The sequence below is a fragment of the Pteronotus mesoamericanus genome, unplaced genomic scaffold (genome assembly GCF_021234165.1).
Source record: "Pteronotus mesoamericanus isolate MK-2021 breed Mesoamerican mustached bat unplaced genomic scaffold, CSHL_Meso_final scaffold_167, whole genome shotgun sequence".
NCBI classification, from domain to species: domain Eukaryota; kingdom Metazoa; phylum Chordata; class Mammalia; order Chiroptera; family Mormoopidae; genus Pteronotus; species Pteronotus mesoamericanus.
Genome location: NW_026555308.1, coordinates 15,693,831 through 15,718,581, shown reverse-complemented (window position 1 = coordinate 15,718,581; position 24,751 = coordinate 15,693,831). Strand labels below are relative to the sequence as shown.

General features: G+C 43.7%; 1 protein-coding gene across 1 annotated transcript; it reads right to left on the bottom strand.

The window, feature by feature from the left end:
- Positions 1-16,812: 16,812 nt before the first annotated feature.
- On the bottom strand, positions 16,813-24,008 carry KCTD7 (potassium channel tetramerization domain containing 7). Its single transcript, XM_054589680.1, has 4 exons — positions 23,792-24,008; positions 21,426-21,595; positions 17,722-17,900; positions 16,813-17,267 (listed from the first exon to the last, which is right to left on the bottom strand). The coding sequence occupies exons 1-4, from the start codon at positions 23,933-23,935 to the stop codon at positions 16,891-16,893; spliced, it is 870 nt and encodes a 289-aa protein (XP_054445655.1). The 5' UTR covers positions 23,936-24,008; the 3' UTR covers positions 16,813-16,890.
- Between the last annotated feature and the right edge of the window lie 743 nt (positions 24,009-24,751).

The window sequence follows — 24,751 nt, the reverse complement described above, 5'->3', positions numbered from 1 at the left end:
CCCTGGAATCTGTGCTGGGTGGAGCAAGGTTCAGGCTAGGCATTAATGATAGACAGCACCAGTCATACCGGAGGGCAGTGGGGAGGTGGCGGCCTGGAACGCTGACCTGGAGATTCGGGTGCCGGCGGAGAAGCCGGCGTTTCTCTGTCTACTCCTCTGTCCTTGCTTCTGGGATCCGACTCACAATAGCATGACTGCCCACCCCTGGGCCGTTGTAATAATGTCGAATAAGGGCGCCAGGCTACAAAGGCTTTGGGACAGGAGTATTTGGCCCAGAAGATTGTAGCCATCCCATAGGGTATGAAGAATTACATCCCTTCAGAGATCTTAGGATTTTAGCTTCAGAGATCAGACGTGATCCAGTGGTTCAGTGGGGTATGGCTGTAGGCAGATCTTAGGATTTTTGGAGTGTTCAAATTAAAGGACATTGATGTAGAAGCCATTTTTTAATACTTGAGCATAAGTGAGCCTAGGAGTTAAATAAGTAACGGTCAAGTCATAAATGCAAGCCAGTTCTTGCAATTCCTATTTTAGGAATGTTGTGTTAAAAAACAAAATTCAAATGAGTAAAATTTGAATACCTAATTGGCTTTATTAAGTGGTTCATGGATAGGGCGGCATCCCATCCAGCTAGCGACTAGAAGGGTGCTGAGGGGTTGTATGAAACAGAAGGATTTTATAGGAAGAAGGGTGGAGCAGGGGAGCTATTAACAAAAGAAAAGAAAGGATTATTTTGGGGCCTGGACACCTTTTCTTTGGGGGAAGAAAATGGGAAGAGTTGTAAGATTCCCTCTTCTTTCTAAGAGGGATGGGGAGGGCCGATGTGAGAGATCTTACTGGTGCTGGACCAGAAAATTTCAGACGGGTTAATTGTTTCTAGGAGAGGTTGATACTGCAGTTACATCAAGCAGGCATTAAATCTAGTTTGGTAACATGGGCATTTAGGACAAATGACATACTGGGCCTGCGGTTTTCTCTTTTAATAGTTGGAAACAGCAGCTGCCTCTGTATCCTGTATCAAAGGAACTCAAAAAGAGTCTGGAGCCTTTGGTTAAGAATAAAGGTTTATTCAAGGGCCTTTGCATTTGCAAATGGGATACACAATGAGGCAATACCCAAAGTGTTTTGCAAAAGAAAGAAAAACTAAAAGTTTTTATAACAAAAAGGTACATTCTTACGAAGAATCAGTCCTGCATTCTTAGTCTCTGGCTTGAGATGGAAATTCTGTAGATGACCGGTGGTCTGCGTAATGGATGCCAGATAGTCTAGATACATGAATATTCTTTCCTTAGTCAAGGGGGTAATCAGAGGGTTATGTAAAGGTTTGATGTATATCCAGGCATTAACTGGGAAGCTCAAAATTTTAAGTTCCCAGGCTAGTTAGGGTGCCAAGGGACACCCAGGGAAGCCAAGGGAGGCCTCAACTGACCCAGGTCCTTGTCACAGAACAAGAAGGAATTCAAGAGCATGAGCATGACAGATTTAACAAAGCACAGTAAATTTATTAAAGCCATGGTACGCACTTAAGTGAGAGCAGACAACCTTGGAGAATGAGGCTTGCTGATGGGGTATGGGTGGAAAGTTTTTATGAAACATGGTCTAGAGAAGATAAGGGCAGTCCTCTGCTTCTGACGCTGGTGGGGTGTCTGCCTGCTCCCCTCATCCTTGTCCCTTCTCTGCAGATACCAATTTAGGGGAAGTCCTCTCGATTCAGGAAGCTGGGGAGGAAAAAGCAGGGGAACAGGTGGTCAGTGAAGGTTGTGTCTGTGATGTTCTAGCTAAGATGGAGAAGGGGAGGGGTAGAACTTGAGGGCTTTGTTCCCTTTTCTAACTTAACTGCCTCAGTTAAAACAAGGATGGAATCATTTCCTCATGCCTCAACCTACATGATTTTAGTAATTTAGCAGCTTGACTAGAGCAACTCCATTTTGTTTCTTCACTCTATTTGTCACCTGGATGCCACATTTGGCATAAAATGCAGTCACAATATGAGAAAGAAAGGAGAAACAAAGAGAAAAAGATGGAAGGAAAGAAAGAAGGGGAAAAAAAATTAAAGGAAGGGAGGGAGGGAGGAAGGACTTTGTCTGGGAGATAGTCCTGTGTTGGAATCCCAGCGTTGCCAAATGCTGGGATTCTGGGGCTTTGACATCTGGGGTCTTGCTGACACTCTGGAGAGACTGCCTTCTCCACCCCCCAGAGTTACCAGTTCCTAAGGATAGTGAACAACTTGCTTTCAAATGCAAACAAAGGAACCCAGAGCTCACACCCCCAGCCACTCCTTTCTTGGGTGCTCATAACCCCAGGACACCAGCCACCCCAGGAGCAGGTATCTGACGCCTGGGACAACCCCTGTGCCCCAGGGCTCGTTGAAATTATTCTGTGTGGCCGATCCTAAACCTGTCTCTCCTGCCTTGCCACTTCCTTTCATGGAAACCACAGTAAAGGTTCTTGCCCACACCCCCCACCACACACATACTTCTGACCAACTGTGATCATTATTTGCCAAATGATATTGACCAGTTCCTCAAATTCTTCCTAATCACTGAAGGGTAGCAGAATATTTCACCCCAAAATATACCTCTTTGGCATAAGTAGACTCAAGAGATGCTCTGAAAACTAGAAGTTACCCTTTTATAAGAGAAATATACATTTATAAAGGATATCTCCATTTATAAAGGTGTGTCCTTCTCTGTACCTGGAAGAGAAGGATGGATCTAAATCACAAGAGACTTATCAAAGTGACAATAAAAGAAGGCAGTTAGCGTTTGTGGGTTTTGTCCTTTTGAGATTTCTGCATATGTTCTTCATAAGCACTGTCTTGTGATTAGCCTTGACCAGAGGAAAAAGATGACCAAAAACCTCCTTAAGACCAACTACAAAGTCTCTGAGAAGACCTGCAAAGAGCTGGGGATTAAGCACGCCTTTCCCTATTACCAAAAAGCCACTGCTGCTGGGTAAACAAGAAGAAACAAGAAGGCTCTGTGTATTTGGGTTTTTCAGGAGGCCCAAAAGCTGAAGAAGCAAAAAAGGGATTTAAAAGGCAGAGTAGCCTGGAAACAAGGCCAGACAGATGCAGAGAGCCCTTCCAAAGCTGGGCCAGAGGCAATCAAGGAAAACCAATAAGCCTTGTTAAAGTTAAAAAAAAAGAAAAGCAGCCCTGGCTGCTGTGACTCAGTGGATTGAGCACCACCAGCCTGCAAGCCAGAAGGGCCCTTGTCCGGTCCCCTGTCAGGGCACATGCCTGGGTTGTGGACCAGGTCCCCATTTGGAGGAGTACAGGAGGCAACCTGATGTGTCTCTCCCTCTCTTTCACTCTCCCTTATCTTCTCTGAAAATAAATAAATAAAAATATTTTTTAAAAAATAAATAAATAAAACCAAGAGGAAAACTTAAAAAGAGGAGTAATGTGGAAGCTGAGAGAGAAAAAGCCAAGGGATTGGTTAAAAGAGATTCCACATAAAGGTTAGAGATAATCAATCTACCCAACAAAAATGAAAACATTAATAGAAATGGTGAAAGTCGGCATCCCTGTCTTGTTCCTGATGTTAGTGAAAAAACTTTGTCTTTAACCATTGAGTATGATGTTACCTGCGGATTTTTCATATATAACTGTTATCATGTTGAGGAAGTTTCTTGCTATTCCTAGTTTACTGGGTATTTTTATCATGAAAGGGTATTAAATGTTTCAAAACTTAATTTTTCATTGTTGTAAAATATATATAACATTAAATTTACCTGCAAAAGAAGTTTGAAGTTTGTCCCTTATCTAACACCATATACAAAAATTAACTAAAAATAGATCAAAGACCTAAATGTGAGTGATAAAATTTAGAAGAAAACACAGAGGAAATTATTTGGCAATAATTACTTAGATACAACAGCAAAGGCACAGGTAATAAAAGACAAAAGCAGATATGTTGGACTTACAAAGATAAAAAACTTTTTTGCCTCGAAGGCCACCATCAACACAGTAAAAGGCAACTCACAGAGTAAAACAAAGTATTGCAAATCGTCTATCTGCTCTGGGATGGTTATCCAGAGTATATAGAGAACTCCTAAAACTCAGCAACAAATGCAAGTTCCATAAGATGTCCTTCCCATTTTTTATTTCTTTAAGAAATGTTTGATAGTTTTCAGTGTACAAATCTTTCACCTTAAGTTAATTCCTAAGTTATTTTGTTTTTTTTACTGCTATCGTAAGTAGAATTGTTTTGTAAATTTCTATTTCAGATTGTTCGTTGCTAGTGTATAGAACGCAACTGATTTTTGTGTGTTGCTTTATATCTTGCTATCTTCCTGTAGTTATTAGTTCTAACAGTTTATTTTGAGTGTGTAGAATCATCAGGATTTTCTCTACCTATAAGATTACATTATCTTTGAACAGGGATAAATTTATTCCTTTCTAATTTGGATGCCTTTTTTTTCTTGCCTAGTTGCTCTGGCTAGGACTTCTAGTGCTATGTTGAATAGAATTGGCAAAAATGAGCATCCTTTTCTTGTTCCTGATTTTAGTGGAAAAGCTTTCAGTCCTTCACTACCGAGAGTGTTAGCTGTGGGTTTTTCCTATGTGGCTTTCTCATATTGAGGAAGTTTCCCTCTGCTGCTAGTTTGTTGAGTACTAGAGTCAAGCTGCTAAGTTACTAAAATCAAGTAGGTTGAGGCATGAGGAAATGATTTTATTCTTGTTTTAACTGAGGCAGGAGAGTTAGAGAACAAAAGCCTCAAGGTGTACCTCTCCCCTTCTCAGTCACTCAGCTAAAGATTTGTCAATTTTGCTGACGTTTTAAAGAACCAAGTTTTAGTTTTGTTGATTTTCTATAGTCTCTTCTTTTCCTATTCTCATTTCATTTATCTCCTCTCTAATCTTTATTTCCTACCTTCTGCTAGCTTTGGTTCAGTTTTCTCTTCTTTTTCTATTTCCTTGAGGTATATAATCAGTTATTGATTTGAGGGGTTTATTTTTTAATTTGAGATCTTTTTTTAATGCACTGCTTTCACTGCATTCCATAGGATTTGTATATTGTTTTTATTTTCATATGTCTCAAAGTACTTTCTAATTTCCCTTGTGATTTCTTCTTTGACCATTGGTTGTTTAAGAGCATATATTTTAGTCTCCACATTTTTCTTCTGTAACTGATTTCCAGTTGTGTTCCATTATGATTAGAAAAAACTTTGATTTCAGTCTTTCAAAATTTAAGACTTGTTTTGTGGCCTAACAGATGTTGTACCCTGGACAGTGTTCTCTGTGCACTTACGGAGAGTGCAGAATCCACTATTGTTGGGTGAAGCATTCGACCTTTGTTTGTTAGGTCTAATTGGATTGTAGTGTTCCTCAAGTACTCTCTTATTGATCTTGTCTCTGGTTGTTCTATTTATTATGGAAAGTGAGACAGTAAAGTCTCCAATTATTATCATAGAACTATTAATTTCTCCCTTAATCCTGCCCTTTTGTTTGTATATATGCTTATAATTGTGTCATCTTGTTGGATTAAATTCTTTTCAGTATTTAATGTTCTTGTTTCATAGAACCATTTTAATGTAAGATCTAGTTTGTCTAGTAATATAGCCACCTCAGCTGTCCTTTGATATTTGCATGGAATATATTTTTTCATCCTTTTACTGTAAACCTCTTTGTACCTCTGTATCCAAAGTGAATTTTTATAGACAGCATATAGATGGAACTTTTTAAAAAATACCTTCTGCCAATATCTGGCTTTTAATTGGAAGTAATTTATAGTAAAATTAATTAATAATGGTTTCTGCTAGTTTTCTACTTGTTTTCTATATCCTTTATAAGTTTTTGTTCTTCAGTTCACCCATTACTGAATTTTTTGGTAATTAGTTATGTTTCTGTAGCCTACAGTTTTGATTATCTTCTTTCATTTTTTGAATGTTTAGTGGTTACCATGGTTTCTCTGATGTTTTCTCCTGATTAGACTCAGGTTATTCATTTTTGATCAAAAAAAATCACATAAATAATGTTGTGTCCTTCTCAGGGCAAGATAGGAGGTGCACAAGATGTTGGTTTGTCCCATTTTGGCTAATGTTGACTTTGGTTACATGATTAGGTTTGAGTCTCTCAGGTGTCTCCACATTAAAGTTACAATTTTTACCTTTGTAATTAATTGGTAATTTGTACAGGAATACTTTGAGACTATGTAAATATCCTGTTTTTCTTCAGAATTTTATCTATTAGCTTTAGAATCCCTTGATGATTCTTACCTAAATCAGTCATAAGGGTTGCTGGACAATGGATATTTTCTAACCCTGCCATTCCTTCTATATTTATTAGCTGACATTTTACTCTAATTAAGAACTTTCTTTTCTACCTCTTTCATGTAATTATTTATTTGTGTCAAAATGGATTCTTGCATTCTTATTTTATTTAGTGGGTTATAACACATTACTATGGTTTCAAATTGTAATGTGTGCCTAAGACAGGAATTTTAACTTATATAATATTGAGCTGTTATTTCTAGCAGCAACTGATTGGATGAATTCCACTCACATTATGGCAGATAATCTGCTTTATTCAAAGGCCACTGATTTGAATGTAAATCTCATGTGAAAACACTATTACCCAAACATCCAGAATAGCATTTGACAAAGTATCTGAGCACCATGGCCCAGCCAAGTTGAAACATAAAATTAACCATCACAGCCCTGACTGGTGTGGTTCAGTGGACTGGGTGTCGTCCTGCAAACCTGGTTTCATTCCCAGTCAGGGCGTATGTCAGAGTTGCAGGCCGGCCAGGTCCCCAGCTAGGGGCATGTGAGAGGCAACTCATCTATATTTCTCTTTCACATCGATGTTTGTCTCCCTCTTTCTCCTTCTCTTTCCCACTCTAAAAATAAATAAAATCTTTTTAAAAAAGTAAGCATCACAACTATACCCCTTATCAGTTTAACACCCATATGCGTCTCCATAAATCATACTTAATCTCCATGTTTAATCTCTTTACCTGGCCGGGCGACCTAAACTTTCATTCTTGAAGGGTCATTGATTATCCTGCCTGAATTGGGTTGTTTTCCCTTGACTTTAATCACAGGGCATGATAATTCTAAGATGCTTCAGTCTAAGAGGTCTCCTGTCCATATACTGGACAATCATTTGACAGACCTTGAATGAGTACCTTTTTTCCATGCACTGTTCTAAGCCTTGGGATAAAGTTGGAAACAAGAGACAAAAACTCTGCCCTCAGGGAGTTTTGTTTTTTTTTTAAATCCTCATCTGAGGATATGTTTATTGATTTTAGAGAGAGGAAAGGGGTGGAGGGAGATATTAATCAGTTGCCTCCCATATGTGCCCCAACTGGGGATTGAACCTGCAACCTAGGTATGTGTTCTGACCAGAAATTGAACCTGCAACCTTTTGGTGTATAGGACAATGCTCCAAGTAACTGAGCCACCTGGCCAAGGCTTGGGAAGCTTATTTGAAAGGGGATAGAGACATAATCAAAATAATTACTATTAGTGTCATTGAGTATGTAACATGTAAATTTGTGAATGTTTTCAAGATACATCCCGAAGATGGATTCAAGTACTTGGTGATGGATTGAAAGTAGAAGGTGAGGTAAGGGAGTTAAAGATGACGCTCAGGTTTTCCTTTACTGGGTGGATAGTGGTGCCATTTCCTGAGACAGAGAAGATAAAATGAGGAAGATATTTGGGGTGGGGAGGGGAGATAAGGAATTCCATTTGGATATGTTAAGTTTGAGGTGGCTAACAGATATTTAAGCAGCAGTACTGGGCAGGTTATTGGATGTATAATTTGAGGCTGAGGAAAGAAGCCTGAGCAGGAGTATAACTTGGGAGTCATCAGCAGATAGATGATGTACCAGTTATTGGTCGCCTCTTAGCTCCACTTCATCGTCTCTGCAAAAATTGGGTTGGAACCTTTGAAAATGTTTCTTTTGCCAATTAACACTATTAAAACTTTTTAGTAGAGGCCATTGGTGAAACATTGCAAGAAGGAAGGTATTTTCCTTTTTGGTTCAGGCGTGCTTGCTCACAGCTTCTCCAGCACCCAACAATTGGGTGGAACATTCCCTGCACAGGTCTGGAAGCAGATACATTCTGCCTTGATTTATGGGAGTGCTAAGTGAATAACGCCACCCTCATTTCAGCTAATAGTGATGTGGTCAGCTCACCAGGGAAGTTCATATTTTTGTTAGGTAAACTCAGTTTTCAGCAGCACAAAGAGGCCAACAGCTTTCCCCAGCTCTCCCCTTGGGCTTTGTAGAGGAGTGCCTCTGGCAAGACATGTCCCATGAACAGATTCTCCCAGCACCTTACAGGGTAGATTTCCACAGGCCCCAACAGCACAGCACCCCCCCAGCGACTTCTCTGCCATTCAGTGAGCCATGGCCATGCCTTCTCCCAGGAGGTCTGAATATTAGCTCTGGGGTGTTCTTTCTTGGATCCTCTATCTCAGCCCTAAGGGTAGTGTCTGCTTCTTACATGTGCTGCTCCTATATTCATTATAGTTACCACTACCTCTTTCTTGGCCAATTCCTCATTACTCCAATACTATTATAATTGTTCTTTATATTAAAGATATAAATTGTTCTAATTAGTATGCTGTCTTTTTTTTTTTCTCCTAATACACATGACTCTAAATGCAGTTCAGGCAAGATGACCCAAGGAGACACAATAGATTGATATCTCGGATGTATAGTATCAAGAAGTCTCCATGTTATTTTCCATTCTGAATGGGTGAGAAGGAAAGGTACATGTGGGACGAAAAACAGGGTGGATCAGGAGCATGTGAGTACAGTTCCCTCTCCTGGTACACCAATCGGCCATTGTAAAGGGATACAATTCCTTTTCATACTCACTTTGAGAGGCCTTGGGGTTTTGGCTGGCCTCTGCTGCCTGTGGCTACCTACCTGCAGTTTGCAGTGGCTTCTCTCAGTCAGTTACCACCAAAGCTGGAACTCCTCTGCTGGCTCCTTGGGCTCTTGCATATATGTAATGAAGCATCTTCTGAGGCCAAAATGTTTGAAACACATAGCCAGCCCTCTCTTCCAGTTTTACCTTGTTTCCAGTTTTACCTTGACTGCTCCAGGCTGTTGTGAACAGATATCCCTGAAGGGGTTCTTTCAAATGGTGCCTCTAGACTTTGAATCTGTTGGTATCTCAACCCTTAGAGCCACAAGTGTTGTTGTCCTTAGCCAATACCAGCATCAAAGATATGTTTGTGGAAACAAGGGACCGACGCTGCCTATGCTTGTGCCTCCTTGTGACACTGCCAAGGCATTAAGGGTGCCACGGTGGTATAGGACCAGGACAGGAGAAAAGATGTACAAGGTTTTCAGCTAATTGGAATGCTGGGTCCTTAGAAAGGGATTGGGGGAACTCACCTCCTAGAGAGAGAGAATGGTCAAGTGAGGAACCTGAGGGTCATATGAACCAATGACCAGTACTGCCTATAAGCCCCAGAAACCTGGAAAGCCTTGCACCAAAGTAACATTCTTGTATCATACCTTGGTTGGACTTATCTGGGAATTCTACCTCTGATTTTAATCCACAAATTCAGGCTATCCCTTGGGTGCTGCTGCCACAAAGGGATCAGGCTTGTCATCCCAGCCAGAAAGGGCACTGACAAGGGTAACAAATCAGATAGTACACCCCACCCCTTGGAATCCTCTGGGCTAAAAGGCCAGATAAGCAAAGTGGTGGAAAATTCCTGCAGGTGACTAGAGGGGACTCCTCGATGTCCTCTCTCGGGACCAATGGGTTTCCAAATAAAGCTGCACTTTGAAAGATAATATTAAGCAATTGGGAGGGGCATTCCCTGCACAGGTCTGGAAGCAGATACCTTCTGCCTTGATTTATGGGAGTGCTAAGTGAATAATGCCACCCTCATTTCAGCTAATAGTGATGTGGTCAGCTCACCAGGGAAGTTCATATTTTTGTTAGGTAAACTCAGTTTTCAGGTGAAGTATTTCAGTTCCCCCCTCCTGGGGTAGAGGAGGGTGAAGCTAACTTCTGCTCAGTGGGGTCTCGTGAGCATCCTCTGCTGCACTTGTGGAGGTGGGTACAGAGCCTAGAGAGGGGCTAAAAATGCTCCCCAAAACCTAGCAGGCCAGATGAGAAAGCTGAAATGGAAAGCCAGGGACCTCGATGCAAAAAGCACTTAACCACCTGAGAATAAGAGGGGAGCCCTGGGCACAGTGTCTCTGCCACAACTGGCTACTAGATGCTGACAAGACATGGCCAGAAGTGGCCCACCAGCTATGAAATGCCAAAGACAGGACAGTCATGAGCAAAGGGAGGAGGCAGAACTGGCGTTGTGAGAGGAGGGAAAGTAAGCACCCAGAACACGTGCACGTACAGAACAGGCCCCTGGGCAGACAGATTAAGCCAAGGTAGAGCCAGTGATCAGGATGTAATGTTAAGAAACACACTAATAAAGGCATTTACAGAGGTCGATACGCACTTACGCCTACTCATGGCACCATCCCACTCCCTTCACAAAAATAACAAAGGTGTAAGATTTGACCCAACTTGGAAATTTCTTCTAATGGAGGTCAAGCTCCAAGTTTTGTGGTATGTTGGGGTTCTATTTCTTGATTTTATTGAATAACTGAAAGAAGTATGAACACATTTATTCCAAAGATCTACTGAAGCCAGGTCATCTGGCAAGATCCCATGACATAGGAAAAGATCAGGGTCTGCAATACAGTAGGAGACTTCTCTAAAAGTCATGGCTTGAAGGGTAAATCAGGTTGCTACTGAGGCTACGGAAGGCTGGAGAATGTGTCTCATAACCTGGTTATAGGCCCTCTTATGAAGTGCTTCCAGACAGCTCAAGATGGTTCAATCCAGCCTTTCTCACAGCCCTGTTGAAATTTTTCCTGGTGCACCTCTCTCCGCTTGGTTTTAGGAGGTTGGAGGAGATGCAATCTCTGACTGTGTCAAGTGTGTGAGGGAGAAGTTCCTCGCAGTCCAAAAATTGTTCCTAAGGCTGTATTTACTGCTATTTTGTGTAGGGGATGAGGGGACATTTTGGAGAGAAAGGTAAAAGTTTGATAATAGCCCTATCAGTTTTTCCTTGTATTTAGATATTCCTCTAAAGGGAAAAATGAAGTATCTAATGTTCACAGCTAATAAGATCATTGTAGAAATGACTTAGAGAAGAAAAAAAAGCACATGATTATTCTTGCTCAGAACAAAAGCTACTTTCATTGGCATCCTATTTATACATGTACTTCACTTAAAAGTTATGTTAAAAATAAAGTTTAGTTAAATAAATCAAAGCATGACAAATACCATAGAATTTCACTTATGTGGAATCTAAAAAACAATAAATGAACAAACAAAGCAGAAACAAACTCGCAAATACAGAGAACGGAGAGTTGCCAGGTGGAAGGGGGTTGGTGGAGGGATCCGTGAAATAGTGGAGGGGATTTAGAAGTACATATTGTCAGTTACAAAATAGTCACGGGGATATAAAATGTAGCTCAGGAAATATAGTCAATAATATAATAACTGTATAGGGTGTCGGGTGGGTGCAAGACTTACTGGGGGATCATTTTCTAAGGTCTAACCACTATGTTGTACACCCGAAACTAATATATTATCTAATGGCAAATATAATTTTAAAATTTTTTAAAAAAATAAAGCATAAGCTCTGACTTTAAAAACGAAGTAAAATTTAAAATGTTTAAAAAATAGAGAAATCTAAAGTACATTACAGCAGAAACAATGGTAAGGAATCAAAGGACAGAAAGTTAAAGGTAAGTAAAAGCTAAAGGAACAGGCTATAAGTTAAACAAATCTAATGAAAAGTAAGTACAGCCAACTAAAAGGTCATCATCTTCAAAATGACGACAAAGGACACACAGGCAGAGTGGAGACCTGGAGTCCAAGGGTCATGAGCCCCAAGCCAGGCACACGATGTCCCCTGAGCTGAACTAGAGTCTCCCATTCAATTATTCTCTTGACACCAGGGGTCCTTGAAGAAGGGCCGTGACCCTGCGTGTACCTCCCGTGGTCAAGCTGCATAGCACACGTGTGTGGTTTGTTCCGTCGGCTGCACGAGTCAGATTAACTTGGGCTGTCCCAGGCTATCCCACCGCACGGTGTCCAGCCAGGGAGTCACTACTCGCCGGCTCAGTCATCCTCTACTCACTGTCCCGTGAATAGGACCCTTCAGCACCTAGTGGACATTGGGAACCCCATCTATCTCCTTAATTCTCTGGGCTACTTAAGACCCACAGGTCTAAGGAAGTCTTTCTAGTATTCCGTCTAGAGAATTTGTTTTTCAAACCTGTATAGGTTAGGCAGGGTGAAGCCCTGAGCCTCAGAGGTGGGACACTGAGCTGCCAAGTGGAAGGGAGGGCTCTGTGTTGAACACCCGTGAGGATTTCAGGAAAGGGCTCTGGGTTTGCATCCTGGCTCTGCCACTTACTGCTTATGTGCCCTTGGGGAAATTACACCTCTACAAGCTTCAGTTCCCAATTTGTAAGATATTATTAGTGTATTATTACTATGTGAGTGTTGCACAGTAATTAGGTCAGGGAATACATTTGGCACAGATGATACAGTGGTTTTGCTTAAAAGTTAGGATAACCAGAGATTTAAGGGAAGCAGCTGGAGGGTGGCATAGCTACCCAGCACTTCAGAGCTCACCTTTCTGGGTTAATCCATGAAGTGACTCCAAGGGGCATCCTGATGAGGACACTCATTAGCTAGGAAAGTGTCAAAACTCTGCTTTCAGAGGAAGGGCAACTGATACCCATTGTCCCTAAGGAAGGGTCTTAACCACTGAGGCTCACGTATGCTTAGAGCCACTCAACTTCCTCTTGGAAAAAGTGGTGATCGGACAGGAGGGAATTGTCAGAGCTACCGACACAGTTGTGAACCATACAAGGGACCGCGCAATTGTGCTATCTTCTTTCCCCAGAGACCTTTCAACAGAAGAGCGTAGAGCTGTTTGCCTAGGCACACACCTCCCTGGAACAGAGACAAGGCTAGTGTAACCACGGAAGGAACTCCGTGAGCCCAGCCATGCCCTTTTAACTTCAAGTCAGGGCAGAAATTCACCTGCTAATATCAGGGAAGAGCCTGTTTTGTTAAGTGTGGCATCCCTAAACATACCACATTTTAAGGAGAAATCAAGACTTATTTGCTAGCAAAGTTGGGGGCCGAGGAAGGATGAGAGTGAGTCTCTAAAAAAAGAAAGGCACAGCACCCAGGTTCTAATAGTTGACTTTAATGCCATGGGAGGGTACAGGGGCTCCATGCACCAAAATGCTCACAGACAAATAATGAAAGAACACGGGAAGAGTTTTACTGTGTACAGAAACCCAACACCATACAGAAGACAATGGATTTGGGTGACCTCCCACACTCCAGCGGCAAGTGCCTGTTATTGTGCCCCGTCTCTGTTCCCACCTCCTCCAGCCCCCTGCCAACCCACCCTCCCCCCAATTAACATATGTATACATATAGGTTTCTTCCAGAATTCCAAAGAGTGCTTCTTCCACCTCAGTTCCCGATACTCTGCTTTTCATGAATAAAGCCTCTCTCTTTTAAGGATCATGAGGCAGGCACCGCCTTCATGAAAGAGCCCCAGCAAAATGGTACCCAGGAAAGCTCCATCACTTATGTTGGAATTAGACAGGAGGTATGCAGAAGGATGGTATTTGAAATTCTAACTGGGATCAAAGTGCTCAGTGTGAATAGTTTTTGTTCTGTTGTGTATCTGAACCTCTTCAGGATCCAGCTGAGACTGAGGTCGCACACTGAGGCGCACCCCACTTTGTGGCTTGCAGATGTCAATTTCCTAGTCCTCCAATGGGCGACCCAGAACAGGAAGATTATTAGAGCCTGATTAGCCTGAGACACAAGGCTCAGGCAGCCCCCAGAATATCCTAAACTCCAGAAAGAAAGAACAGACACTTTTGAGAGGACAGCTGACTGCTTTCCAAACAGTATGCACTGGGCAGCCTGGTGAACCAACCAGAGGTAAAGTAAGGATGGTGTCGATTCCTCTCTTTCTTCTATTTAGAGCGTTACTCACAGAATTCCTCTACTGGGATGATGTAATGTATTTCACTGTGGTTTTGTTTCATCTTTTTTGTTGCCATTAGTCCTATCCCCTAAAACTTTCACCTTCCCAGCCTGTGGGCACGGCACCTGGGAGAAAAGGAGCCCAAAGTCAAAAGGGAAGCTCCAAAAGCAGGCACTTTGACCCATCAATAACCACTAGCCTGTCTCATGGCAGGATGAATCTAGTCCCTACTCAGGATGAGGGAGAAGCATTCATCCTTTGGAACCTTCTTTCCTGACCCACCCCTTCTTACACCCTGGGCCAGCCATTTAGAGTTCAAAAGGGATCTGATGGGGAGAAGTCACTTCCTCAGAGACAACCTTCATTTGGAGGACATTGCCACAACCCACCACATCCAAAAGACTTTGAAGACTGGTCTTGGCTTCTTACAAAAGAAGGGCCAAACTGGGCCACTGAATTCTTTTACTCCATTTAGAAGGGGCTCTAAGCTGGACACCAGTGTTCCTGCTCTTCCTAGTCTACTGGCCGAGGACCTTGTTCCCTCACAATGGCACAGAGTATATACCACCTTGAGGACATCACAGGGGGACAGAAAAACAGGGTGTCTCTAGCAAGAGGCACAGGGACAGCATCCCTGTAGCCCCAAGCAAGTCTTCCAAGGGCCTGTTTTTGAGCAAAGCTGCTTTTGAGGAGAGCAGCCACTCCCTGCCCTACACGTGTGGACTCCAAATAACCAAGCACGGTGGTGTGCTGTGCCTGGGTGGTGGAGAAGGGGGCGGGCCTCAAGGCCAGATTACTGAAAGCAATGGGCTTAATTCTGTGCTCTCTGCTCCCACTGACTTCCTCCTGAACAGCTTGCCTCAGTGTCTGTCAAAAGATGGAACTTGTAGTAGGCAGTAACACCAATCAGAGCAACTTGAATGGGAGACTTTTCTGTTAGAACAAGGCAAGAGGCATGTTGTTGGGCTAAGCTGAAGCATCGGCATCAGCTCCAGAAAAGGAACGATCCATGTGGATAAGAACAGTAGTGGGAACGCATATCTTGGAACCAGGACAACTGACTGTACTTTCCTCTTAGATCTCAGTCTATATCTCTGCTCCACTCATATAAGAATACAATACAAGAATATAAAAACATACCCTGGTATTTCTGTTCTCACACAAGGGCCAGGGAGTCATTGCCTCATGAGGGAATTCAGCCAAGGTCCCAGGGCTTGGCCTTCTCTTCCTCGGAAGGATGCAGACATTTTCGGCCATCTCTTCCCTACCTCGCTAATCTAGGCTTGTAAGGCTGAGACCAGTGAGGCTGTCCTTACCAGCTTTTCACATGTAAGAATATCTCCCTACACTAACAGCCGGAAACAGTCATGCACAACATGAGTACTGGAAGAAGTCCTTATTGCAGCACAGAAATGTTACATTCCCATTACTGAGAATGCTACAGTCTTCCTTTAGGAGACGCATGCCCATATCCTGACTAGCTGCCCCAGGCTGCAGACAGAGCAAGAAGAAAATGCAGTGGGAGCAGAACCTTGTACATCTTTCTCTCTCTGAAATGTGGGCAGTAAAACAGAATGGAGGTTTGCTGCTGTCTTCATACAGCTCCCGGGATAGTTGTGCCTCTTACCTAGCCCTTCCTTTACTTCTTCAGAACACTCTCCTAGAAGGAGAGTGTTAGTGGGACAAGGCAAGGTTTAAGAAGGGGTTGGGGAAGAGTGAGGTATTAAGGGGATTAAATGATAATGGAAAAAAAATACAATAAAGATTAAATTAAAAAAAGGAAGAAAAAAAAAAAAGTACCCTGGCTGGAGTGGCTCAGTGGATTGAGTGCCGGCCTGTGAACCAAAGGTTGCTGGTTTGATTCCCAGTCTGGGCACAGGCCTGGGTTGCGGGCCAGGTCCCCAGTAGGGGGCGCTTTAGAGGCAACCACACATTGAGGTTTCTCTTTCTCCCTCCCTTCCCCTCTCTCTAAAAATAAATAAATAAAATCTTTGAAAAAAGGAGAGAGGGCGTTCTACTATGCTGTACAGCTGAAACTAACACAAAATAATATTGAATGTAAACTGTAATTGAAAAAAAAGTAGCCATGGGGATGTCTTTACATAGGGCATATAGTCAATAATATTGTAATAACTGTATGGTGTTATATGGGTACTTTGTAAGGTAGGTAAATGTCTAACTACTATGCTATACATCTGAAATTGATTTAATATTGAATGTCAACTGTAATTGAAAAATAAAAAGAAATTTTTTTTAAAAAGAGGGGGTTCCCATCAAGGAGGTTCACCACGAACTGGATCCTGACAGATGAAATGGCAGCCAAGGAGGTATTCTGAGCCTCCAGAACGGATGTTACATCTTGGAGATAACAGATGTAGATGTCTTGCCTGCTTGACTTAGAGAGTCTTCAAAAGCCGACTCTGAAATTTACAATCCAGCCCTCTGAGAAGATAACCCTTCAAGCAAGGAAGGTTGGTGGAACATAGGAGAAGCCAAGGCCCAAATCAGGGCTGTAAACATTGTGCTTTTCTAAGGCCAACCTGGTACATGGTTTTGGCAATTATAGTTACATCTCCAAAAAGTGGTGAAGAATATGTTTCGGAAGGAAAAAGAGTCTTTTCACATCTTAAAATAAAGCATGGGACTATTCTTGGGGAAGAGGGAGAGGAGATACTCCTTGATACCCCAAGGAACAGCAGGGGAGACTACAGGTGCACCTCCATCCGCTTGGAGCTGTGCCTCTGGACTCAGTCTTCACCTCAGTCAGTTCTGAGAAATGAGTAGCCCTTCTAGGGATCTGACTCCCAGAGCCACTGAGGGGAATGGATGGACACCTTTCCTGAAGGGACTCTACTCCCTACCAGGACTACTCACCACCATGTGATCTTGAACTCATAGATGGGGCGCTTGCAGTAGTAGTGGTTGATGAGGTGTTTGTCACACACCCCGATGCACTGGTGGTCCACGATGAGGCCCTGGGCTGAGAGGTCTGTGACCAGGCAGTGCAGCAGGTCATAAACATCAGCCACAGCCTCCCAGGGCCCAAAAGACACATCCACTTCACAGTGGTGCTCAAACAGCTGCCCATCACTCTCGCTCCGCTCAAAACGCAGAGAGTTGAGAAGTGGACACTCATAGGGGGTGATGGGCATCTCCTCCTTGAAGACACAGACCTTGAGTTTGGCAAAGCGGGCCTTCCGCTGTACTGCGCGCAGCCGGGCGATCTCCACAATCCGCTCCAAATGGTCTATGGGGATAAACACAGCAGCCATCACTGTGATGGGGCTGACAGGTGGGGGGTGGGAACTGGCAGTGGGAGGGCACAGAGAGGCCCAGCGACAGCAGGATCCAAGAGGGAAGACACAGATTCCTGGGGGAAGGGACTCTGCGGGCCTATGCAGGATACAGATTTAAAGAGGGATCATGGTTCTCTACTGCAAAAGGAAACCAAAGGGATGGGATGAGGACTGTCCCTTTGAAATGTGATTTGACGACTGTCACAGGCAAGTTGGGCCCTCCTGAGCCTGTATCTTCCCGGTGTGACCAAGAGGGAAGGGCAGAAAGGGAGTGGGATTCTCTTCCATCTTGAGTAATACACATGAACTCTGGACCCACTGTCCTGGCGGAGAGCTAGGCATTGACCGATGTCTTACAACACTCCTTTCCCCTACCCTCACTGTCCTGGGCAGCCGACCCCTCACCTTTGTAATAGGGCATGAGCCCCAGAAATGCTTGGCGCACTTTCTCCCCCTTCAGTGGCTGCATGTTCTCCAGCTGCTCCAAGAGGGGTCCGATGGCATAGTATTGGGCCTCTTTGTACACCGCCCGCACACGTTCCCGGGGCGGCAGGTCCCCCGAGCGCAGGAAATTCAGCACATCTCTGAGCAGGAAGAAGAGGATGTTGGTGAGAGAGAGCTAATGGGACTGGCCAGTGCCACACAGTGGTCAGAGCACAGAACCTGGAACCAGACCACCAGCTATGTAACCTTGGGTAAGTGAACATAAGCTTTCTGTGCCTTGATTTTCTCATCTGTAAAATGGGGGAAAATAAGAAAACTACTCCATAATGTTAATAGGATTAAATGAGTTAGCACATAAAAAGTGCTTAGAAAATACCTGGCACAGAGTAAGTCCTCAGTAAGTGTTAATAGTTCTTTTTAGCAGTATCATTATTATAATTACAATTATTACTAGGTATTAGGTATTATTATTAGCTATATATAGGAATAATGGAAAAATATTACTAGCCTCTTAATATACAGGGTTGGGCAAAAGTAGGATTACAGTTCTGAGTATACAAAACAGTTTATTCTTGATATTATTTATTAATTATTGTATTATTTTCCATACGAACAACTGTAAATTTGTTTTTGCCCCACCTTACATGTATATTTTTTAATTGAGGTAAATAACATTCAACACATGTACAAATCTTAATTGTACCATTCAATTAACTTTTAGATATGAATATACCCATAGAACCACTACCTACCTCAAGATGCAGAACATTTCCATCTCCTTCAAGTTTCCCCGTGCCTCTTTCCATTCAGTCTTACAGAGGCAGCTACTCTACTGATTCATTTTGCTTTTTTTTTATTATTGATTTGAGAGAGACAAACATTGATTTGTTGTTCCACTTATTTATGCATTTATTGGTTGATTCTTGTATGTGCCTAGACCAGAGATTGAACCCACAACTTGGGCATATCAGGATGAATCTCTAACCAACTGAGCTACCTGGCCAGGGCTGTTTTGTCTCTTCTTGAAATTCATATAAGTAGAATCACACAGTATGTTCTCTTTTGTGCCTGGCTTCTTTCCTTCAACCTAATATTTTTGATATTTATCTTGTGTGTAACAGTAGTTTGTTGCTTTGTATTGCTAAGTAGTATACCATTGTATGCATATACATACTGTAACTTATTTACTCATTCTCCCGTTGATGGATATTTGAATTGCTTCCAATTTGGGACTCTTCGGAGTAAAGCTATGATAAACATTCCCATATAAGACTTGCTGTGAACACATGCACCTATTTCTCCTAGGTACCTACTAGCAGAATTGTTCACTCATAGTGCATGTTTAACAGAGTGATTGTAGTATTTTTACATTCCCACTAGCAATGTCGAAGAGTTCTACATCTTCTACATATCCTTGCCATTATTATTCTGTAGCTATATGGAAATCAAATGTCCAAAATTAACATCTGAACAAATTGGTTCAGGAGTGAATAAAATCACATACTGCATTTTCTTTTTAAAAAATTCAGTTCTTGCGCTGGCTGGTGTGGCACAGTGGATTGAGTGCCAGCTTGTGAAGCAAAGGGTCACTGGTTTGATTCCCATTCAGGGCACATGCCTCGGTTGCGGGCCAGGTCCCCAGTAGGGGGCACTCAAGAGGCAAGCACGCATTGATGTTTCTCTCCCTCTCTTTCTCCCTTCCTTCCTCTCTCTCTAAAAATAAATAAATAAAATCTTTTAAAAAATTAAAAAATTCAGCTCTTTTAATTCTCTTTTCAGATTCATCAGTGCTAAGAGTAATCAGATCCATCAATGGAAGGTGGGAAGGATGTTGCTGTAAGGATACATGAGTAAATGCTAAGATTAAGCTGTTACCTCTATAGTTAGCCTATTACCATAATGCAACACCAGCTAACACTCACTGAGTATCAATCTGTGTCAGCTAATATTTATGTGTTTTCCCATTGAATCCCTTCAATAATATGGGATAGATGCTACCTTATGTCCATTTATAAATGAGGGAAAAGTAGGGCTAAAAGAGGTTAAGGAAATCCTCGCACAAGGAGCCACAGTTAGCCTAGGTGTAGACACCATTGACTCCAAACCCACACTCACAGTGGTCCAGACTGTAGTCCAAAGAGCTCTTCATTGATCACAATGGGAAACTGCCCCAAGTGGAGGCCCAAGCAGCCTCCATGGTGGGTGCTAGGGGTACATGGGCTGCCCCAGCAGAGAAATTGACCCCACCAAATGCCCTAAATTCCTATTTTACTGTATCTGAGTCTTTCAACAACTTCATCTGCTGATGATGAATCATAGGCCACTGGAGCCCAGTGGTCTGAGGATAAATGCCACAATATCCTACTTTCTGCCCCACATCCTTGCCAGGCTCAGCCACTCTCCAGCTACAGCCACCTGAGGAAGGGCACATCATCTTAAAGCCAAACCCTGTGCCCCTTCCCCACCAATCCTTCCAAAATTGGTCCTCTAGGATCTTAAGCAAAGCTTGGTAAGTTCTGAAAAACATACTCTCAGTGCAAGGCCCAGCCACGAGTGTTGTGGCAGCTGCCAGCTGGGGCCAGCACTTTCCTCCCCCAAATGGACTGCAAACAAAAACCTTTTTATAGCTCTGCAGAGCGATGTGACACTTTGTTTTCTCAGCACTGGAGGCAGCTGACAACCCAATGGGGAAACTCAAGATGATTCAAAGCAATTTATTTGACCTGAGCCTCCTTCTGAGGATAAAAATGACCCTTCTCCCAATGTGGAAAATCTCACTTGGAGGCCATCACAGAGGTGTAGTGATTGGAGAGTGTCTGCGTCCCTGGTCATTTTGTTCAAGGTCAAGGACCATGTTTGTTCTCTAGTCATCTCCAAAGTTAGACTGAAGGGGAAAAGAGCTTCAGCCATATACTCTGGAAGACCATGGCCAGGGGTCACATCAAGGCTCTCTATTTAATCCACATGACAGGCCTTCAAGGCAGCTATAATTATTTCCCATTCCACAAACAAAGAAACTGAAATAAAAATCTTTAAATTGTTTACGGGTAAGGTTGTCAGAAGTCCTTTCTTGGAAAAGGCTATCTATTTTTTGAGATTCTGTCTTCCTATGTTTTAGTATTAAAATGACTAATAATTGAAGGTTGTTCTGGTTTTTTTAAAGACTTCTCTGGGCAACATTAAAGAATGGCAAACTATGTTGGCCCTTCCCTCACCTTTTTTGTTTGTTTGTTTTAAACTTTTGAAAGACGCCCAGGAACTGCTGCCACACACCATGCTCCCTCCCTACCGGCAATGCTGAGCCCAGAATCTGATCTGAGGGTGTTTATTCTCTGAGAAGTTGTTCTGGAAATCCCCCACCTCTAGGTGGGATCATACCTATTCCTTTCCACACAGACAACAACTTTACAGTCTTAAATTACATAGGACAGAAGCAGTTTCATCCCATCCAGCCAGTTTGTATTACCTGAGATTCCTCCAGTTGTCCTTGTCTCTTCTGGAAAAGAAACTAAACATTCTGATCCAATTTAACAGTCACATTTATTAAACTCTATCAATATGTTATCTCCTCTTCAGGTACTTTGGAAGATACTAAAGCCCCATACCTAACCTCAGGCCACTCACTTTCTAGGACTACAAAGATGATTATAGAGGGAAAAACATACCCAAAATGTGTGCCATCCCGATCAATGAAGTACCGGCCCTCAGTGTCGGTGGGGATGTAATGCCGCCCGCTGAACATGGCTGCAAGCATAGTGTCTTCATAGCGCCGCAGAGTGGACAGGCGTGTGGTGAAGTGAGCTCCTCCAATGTTAAGGGGAACAACCTCAGGAAACTGGAAAAACACAGCTGCGTGTTCAGTCAGGCAAGAAAAATGAGAGCCGGGCTGCTCCGTCTGCAGTCTTCTTGGGTCTAATTAAAGCCTCACCATTCACTCAGTCACCCAATTCTAAAACCCAGGAGTCTTTCTGAATACTCTTCTCTCTCCTCTCTTTCCCCACACTCACCAGTTGCCAAGACCTATCCATCCTCCCCCTAATAGCTCCTAAATCAGGTCTTTCCACCCTCATCCTACTATCTCTGCTTCAGAGTTCAAAGCCTTCATTATCCTCCTTTCCTGAACTTACCATTTTCGTGCCCTTGCTCATGCTGTCTTCTCTGTCCAAAATGCTCTTACCACACTTCCTTTGCCCATCTAGCAAATGAAAGTGTCCTGTAGGGTGGTGTACATTGTTCACTGCCCAAGGGTGCCTGGATGAGAGGGATCTGCCGGCCCAGATGTGTGCCCCTTTCCTAATTCACACCAAGGCACCATAGAGGTTAGCAGCATCCTTCATTCTAAGAGCTTCTATTCAAGTTCCTCTACTCTGAGCATTTCTGCTCTGCTGTCTCTTGTCAGCTCCCAAGACAGAGTTAACTAAACACTCCCTCTACTGTGCCTTCACTGTAAGCCACACCTCCTCTATTATAGTGCCTAACACAATACATCAGTAATTATTTTCTTGTGTCAGCCCACCCTCCTAGACCCCAAGCTTCCTGAGGACAGGGATGACAACTCATTCATTATTAGGCCACCCACAGCAGGGCTCATGGATGTTTGCTGAATAATTCCTTCTCAGTCTGGGGAGTTAGATTAACTCCCAGTCCAGCTACAGCTCCTGAGGCAAGGGCAGGGTGAAGAACAGGGAATGATGGAACAGATTTGCCCTGAGAAGCTCCAGGTTCTCCCTAAAATGCTTGGGACCTTTTCTGTTCTTTTTATTTTTGTTTTTTGACATCTTTCACTCCTTGTGATTTTGAAAGAAACAAAGCCTGTTCTCTCTGATTGTCCAACTCTCCTGCTCCAGATCAACTAAAAATTTGTCCCAGTGCATACTTTTCAATATTACGACATCTCCCTGGCTCCAGTGAGAATCTATGTATATTTATCTAGTAAGTCCTTTTCCCCAACTTTCAAATTCTTTGTGAACAAAGTAGGATAAATATACATTAAATAAAATTTACCCAGGACCTTGTGCAGTGCCTGACTCAAAGATGCATTGAATGAATGAATGAAATAGATAGGTATTTACAGTTCTATGTATATATGTACTATTACACTTCCGTACCCTAGGACAGGAAATGCCTTCTGCTTATTCTAAAGCTCCTCTAAAACTATTCTATGTGCATACTAAGGAATCAAATATTATTTGGGGATAATAATACTCTACATTTCATTTAAAACTTTCCCAAGGATATCTCATACCCATACCAATCCAACTGTTTGCTCCATATTGAGTTTTGCTCATTTTCACAAGTATCCCACAATGTTAATAGTATGAACTACTAACCCCCAGATAACACTATCTGCTTCCTCAGAGCCTCACCCAGCCCTGCCCAGACCCTTCGGGGCTCTGTCCATTCTCCTGTCTCTACACATCACATGTTCCCCTATCTGGCACTACCTTAGCTCCTCCTTCCTAGTCAGTCTTCAGTGCCCGACAGCGCCCCACTTTCCCCTTCTCTTAAGGATCAATTCAGGTGTTAATATGATAGTGTCATACACATTAAGACCAGTGGAAGCCACTATGCACCACAGCACAGCAGCTAGTGAGGGAAAGCCAGGGAGTTGTCAGGGGAGTGTGGACACATCTACCAATTGGCCTGCTTCTTACCTGTACACAGTCCTTACTCCCCGGCTCAGAGCAGCTGGAGATCGGGTTTGGGGAACCACTGAGGTCTCTTGGATTTTCGAGAAGGTACTATCATCTTTTGGGGTTTCAAGTTATTCTTTCCACGGGGTAAATCAACCTTATAAACAGTGAGTACTGGAAGGTGGGGGTTTGGGGCCAGGTGACCTCTGGGGCAGGGAAGAGACACCTGGTGCATTTTACGGTGAGAAGGGAGCAGGGGAGCAAAGCTCCTCTGGCGCATCCCTCAGCCCAACCCTTGATCTCCAAACCCAGCGGTAGTTACATCCCAAGGTCAGCTCCGCCCAGCACCTACTTCTCCCCCTGCACCCCTTCCCACGCACCCGCCTTCGTCCAGGTACCTCTTGGGGCAGCAGGGGCAGCGCGTGCCCTGCCTGCGTGGCCGTCGGGGTGGCCGGCTCCAGAAAGTCGTCTTCGGCGTCGGAGCTGGACATGGCACCGTCTGGACGACGGCTGTCTGGCTCCCGCCCCGTGACTACCACCATCCCTCTGGCTCTGGACAGTGGGCGCGGCTTCGGGCAGGCGGGTAACAGACAAGGAGGCACTAGCGTGGAGTAGCGCTTGGCATGACGCGAGCGGCCCGGGAGCGGAGGGTCGGGTGAGGGGGGTGGGGAGAGCAGCGCGGTGCTAGAAGCCGCCCCGCCCTCAGTCTACGAGACAAGATAGCCCCGCCACCGCTCGGACCGCGGGCCCGCGGCCTGACGCGGCTGCCTCACGCTACTGGCTGAGCCCCCTTGCCCCGCCCCTGATTGGCAGGAAGTTCGCCCAGTCCTAGAGAAGGTAACGCGGTCAGCCTGCCCCTGAGTGGCCACTGGAGCCGGCCTGGTTTGCCTGCCCTGCTCTGATTGGACTTCTGACCAGCGGGCACGACCTCTCATCCCCTAACACTGGTACCCCAAGCTGGGGGAACGTTGCGGGGAGGGTTACCTTGTGTAAATGGGTCCTCCTGGTTAGCAGTGAGGATGGCTCCCGCTGTAACCTAGGCACCTTATTTTCTTTAATCTGCCCTTTTATTTTGATTTTTTCCCCCTTTGACTCAAACTGGCCTCATTTAGCCCCTGACTCACCCACCTGATTTTCCTTGCTTAATTATTAGCCCTCAGGACAATGAGGTTCTGGTCAGCATCTAGTAGTCTCAGAAACAAAGCCTTTGTTCTATTGACCACAGAGATAAAGTTCCCCAATCTAGAGGTAACATCTGGGCCTCAGTTGTGTTTCAGCTCCGCAACACCCCACCAACCCAATCCTTGCAAACCAGAATGAAGCAATGCATGGCTGACCTTGAGACGAGATATGCAATG